Below are 4,484 nucleotides of genomic sequence, written 5' to 3' on the forward strand. Positions count from 1 at the left end.
CTGGCTGAGTGATGGCTTGTGACTTCTCAGTCAAGGACATAAACCAATCTTTGTTGCACAACCTGAAATTCCATCTTGCAACCCCTGGGAATGCAGGCACACCAGGTTGGGAATATTAAAGAAATGTTATCTACTGGAAATAAGATTAATATTTGCACTTTTTTACACCTGTCTGTCACGATGAAACAAAAGCAACAAAAAAAGCAATGGATCTGCAATAGATATTGAGTGCAGTAAAACAAATATTAAAAACAGAGGCAGGATCTAATATCTGCATTGAATCAAACAAAATAATTTTCTGTGTTTGATTAGCTGACTATATGGCATTTATCAACATATCTATTGTAAGCAACGGTAAGAATCAACAATTATAGAAAGAATTAATGTTGTGGAATTTGTTGAAAATATTTCCTGATGAATAATTTTAAGGAAATAGAAATAATGACACAGAAAGAAAATTACTAAGGGAAGGTACTTCCCTTGCTCTTTGTGTTGATCTTGAATTGTCACTGCAAAGAGTGTTCCTTAAGGCATATAAATGGAAATGACCTATGTGTCACAGAGGTAAATATTAGAGACTCAAATTAGGAAAAAGAAATTCATCTTCTCGCAGTGGGTGAAAGGTGTGCAAAAGAAATAGAAAGGCTCTCCATTAAATGTGTGATGTGGAGATAACTTGGTAAAGAGTGCATAAACTTAATTATAATTATTAAATAATTTTGATAATTACTTTGCTAAATATCAAGTAGCAGATGAAAGACCTTCCTCCCTCCCAACTGCCAGTATCCTGGCCTCAGAAGGAGAGAAGAGACAGGCATGGCTCCATCATATCTAGGCCCAGAAGAAGATGAAAGGTCCAGCTTCCATCCCAACTGCCAGTGCCCTGGCCTTGCAGGGAGAGAAGAAGGAGCAAGCACAGCTCCACCATGCTTAGGCCCAGAAGCAGATGAAAATCCCTCCATCCAAACCAGCTGCCACTGCCTTGGCATCAGATGAAGAGAATAAGAGGCAGGCACAGATCCCGCATACCTAGGTCCAGAAATTGATGAAACATCCTCCGTCCCTCCCACTCCACCACTCTCTGAGGAAGCGTTTTTGACTATCAAACAGCTCTTACCATCAGGACATTCTTCCTAATGTTTAGGTGGTTATAGTTGTTTGTACTGCAGCACACTTTCAAGAACTCTTATGTGAAATGTTGTGAACCATAAAGTGGGAAACTGAGAAACTTACCCAGAGGACACAGCAGTGTAAATTCAGCATAGCATTATCATATTCCAGTCCCTCATATCCAGACATCTAATCTGTATATTATGCATATTATCCAAATTGTTATAATTATGCATATTATTAATTTGCAAATTCTGATTATGCAAATTAAACACATTAATCATTGTACCTTTTCTATCATTATGTTGCAACTTCAATACCAGTACCAAGCTAAGAACTCTCTTTTTCTTCTTTTCCCCACTAGCTGGTGTGAAGAGAGGGGGGCTTCCAAGCAGCCTCAGAGAGTAAACTGGCTTCCTTTACTTTCTCAAGGCTGTTTCGAAATGAGGTTCCACCATGCTGCCTAGCCCTAGGCTCAAGCCACCAACACAATCATGATACAAAACAAGACCATCTCTGCTGACTCCTTTCCTTTCCTGACTTCTGAGCCTGTTGAGGGAAGAGATGGAAGAATAAGGTGGAAATGCAACACCTGTACAGTAGCAACTGGAGGCTGCAGGGCGGGATAAGATTCCAGTCAATGCTGCTCTCTTTCTTTCTTTCTTTCTTTTGCCATTTATTTATTTATTCAATTTTTTTGTTATGAGGGGGAAAATAGACAATGTAGTAGATTAGTATGACATCAACCATACACAGAAGAAAGTTCAACAAAGAACAGTTAACAATGGTACGAGACATAGTTTTGAAAATTGAATACCAGAGAATAGTGTAAATAAATGCTAAAGGGGATTTGGAAGGGGAATCAAGACACAATCACCACTGCCACATTTCAACCTAACCTTCAATGAAGGAAATATACAGGATTTACTGCTTCAACTGGCCCAGCCAGCCAGGACATGTAGTTCCTTCAATCTGGGATTTTCCAGGTTTTCCGGGGTAAATGGCAACCTGAATACAGCATATATTCTGCAATCTGTGCACCCAGATGTTGTTCTACACAATGAAAAAAGTTGTAAAAGCTTGAATTCTGTTTGTGTGTGAGAGAGAGCTTTTCCAGATGTTATGCTGGATGAGTAGTGTGATTTTCTGGGGGATATATTGCTCCACTTTTGGAATCTGCTTCATAGTCCTCTTTGCTCTTACCCAAGAGAAATTGAGAGCTATAGAGCACCTCCTGGAATGTCTATCACCTCCCAGACTACTCTCCCCATGGATCAAAGCAGGGACCAACAACAATTAACAAACACACAACATCAGTTAAAAACACATCAGTTAAAACACAGATCTGTTTAAAAGGACAAATAAGATTTACACATATGAAAGCTATCTACATTTACAATTCATTATTTAAAATTCACAATTTAAAAATCATCTGGATAAGCCTGCCAGAAGAAACTGGTCTTTAATGCTGTTTAAAATTCAGACAGTGTATTCAATTGTCAAATTTCTTCTGGCAGGTTATTCCATTATCTAGGGACAGCTGAAGAAAAAGTCATCTGGCTGACCATTGCCAACCTAGCTCTGGCTGATTGGATTAAATGTGTGAAGCAGATTATACACAAGGAGATGCTCCTGCAGGTAACTTGGACCCAAACATGTATGGCAGGGTGGGAATAAATTGCAGTTTATATCCCACCCTTGGATTGCATGCAAGAGGTTACTCATTAGTTCTCTTATGCACATTCTCTTATGTGTTCACTGGCATCATTGCGCAGCTGAACCAAGAGACCACATGTGCAACCAAATGAAGAAATAAATGCAAATGCATGTCCATATGCAATGCATGACTAAATATAATGGTCATTCATGTGCAATCCACATCTGCATGATGTGAATACAGATTTTCTACATAAAGTAAAAATGTCTAACTGCTTCTATTGCAGGACTTAGACTCAAACTAGAATCTAGTCTATATTTGCAAAAATAATATTACCATGATCACTGACATGTAGCCAATGGCATGTGTAATTGTTTGAAAGAAAGTCCTGTTTAATTTAATGAGGCTTAGTCCCAAGTAAGTCATAGGAAAGCAGTACTTATATACAAGGTAAAATGAAATCTCTGGTTGCGTTCAGTTGACCAGCTCACTGGAAATGTTGGAGATTTGTAACTCTTAACATTTAATGTTCTGAAGGTAGAAAAAGAATTCTTTATTTCATCTTTTATTAGGCCATGGTATTTCTCCAAGTGTTTTAGTGCATTGACCCCTTCCAAAACAGAAGACATTTTTCATCTTCACAAGGATGCTGTAAAACTAAACAGGACTATATGATTATTATTCAGACCTGTTCGGGTGGCACTGAAATAGTGACAGGCAAAAGGAATATCCTCCCAGCTAAGTTTAATGTTCTGTGTAAGAATTATTGCATTTAGCTGGTTCAATGTAAAGTGAATGTATTGCATTATTTAGAGAGACAGCGCTAGCTGTGACGAAATTACTCCTTTTCGTTTGCTGAAAACAGGCAAATGTCATCAAGTCAAGGGCACGCAGTTCAACAATTTGTGAGGTCATTTGTTCTGCACAATGGCAGCTCCTCTCTGTACCCTGGAAAGGTGGCTGTCAAAAATAAAAAGGAGAAGAAAGTTTATGATTTTTGAGCTCAGTATTCTGAGCTCAGGAATGAGGTCTTTACAATCATGGAAGGCAGTCCAGTACATACTCTGCTGTCCAGTGTTTGGAAATATCTGTTTTCTGGTCTTGTTTGGTTTGGGCATTGTAGTTCCTAAAAGTAACATATCTGAGATCTGCTACTCTACTTTCTCCCAGAGTGGAGAAGCCAAGGCAGCTTCCAAAAATAGTACACTAAGAATGTTTACAATAAAATTTAAAAACCTCATAAAACACATTAAAGTCATTTTTTAAAAAGCCCAAAGTTTAAAAGATAAATGAAACGTTCCCAATAGAAAGCATCTCTACATCTATATTTAAAGACTGCTTAAAGAGAAATGTTTTCACTTGCTGGTCAAAGGAAAGCAAGGAGGGGGCAGCCTAGCCTTCCATGGAAGGGCGTTCCAGAGAGTGGGAGCAGCCACCAAGAAGGCTCTCTCTCATATCCTCACCAAGAAAGCCTGTGAACTTGGCAGGACTGAGAGAAAACCTTCCCCTGGCAGGTTCTGGCAGGTTCATATGAGGAGATAGTCTAGATCCAAGTCATATAGGACTTTATAGATCATGATCAGCACTTTGAATTGTGCCCAGAAATGAAATGACAGATAGTGAAGCTTTTTCAACAAGGGAGTTATATGTTCCTAACAACTAGCCCTGGTCTTCTGACTGTCACATTTTGAACCCACTGACGTTTCTGAACAGATTC

General features: G+C 38.8%; 1 protein-coding gene across 1 annotated transcript in view; it reads left to right on the top strand.

Moving 5' to 3' along the window:
- MCPH1 (microcephalin 1) overlaps positions 1 to 4,484 on the top strand; it is a 277,161-nt gene that overhangs the window by 2,107 nt on the left and 270,570 nt on the right. The window contains exon 2 of the mRNA XM_042457433.1: positions 2,628 to 2,748. Within this exon, the coding sequence (XP_042313367.1) occupies positions 2,628 to 2,748 (121 nt within the window). The remainder of the gene's footprint in view (positions 1 to 2,627; positions 2,749 to 4,484) is intronic.

This window comes from Sceloporus undulatus, chromosome 1, assembly GCF_019175285.1.
Source record: "Sceloporus undulatus isolate JIND9_A2432 ecotype Alabama chromosome 1, SceUnd_v1.1, whole genome shotgun sequence".
Taxonomy (NCBI): domain Eukaryota; kingdom Metazoa; phylum Chordata; class Lepidosauria; order Squamata; family Phrynosomatidae; genus Sceloporus; species Sceloporus undulatus.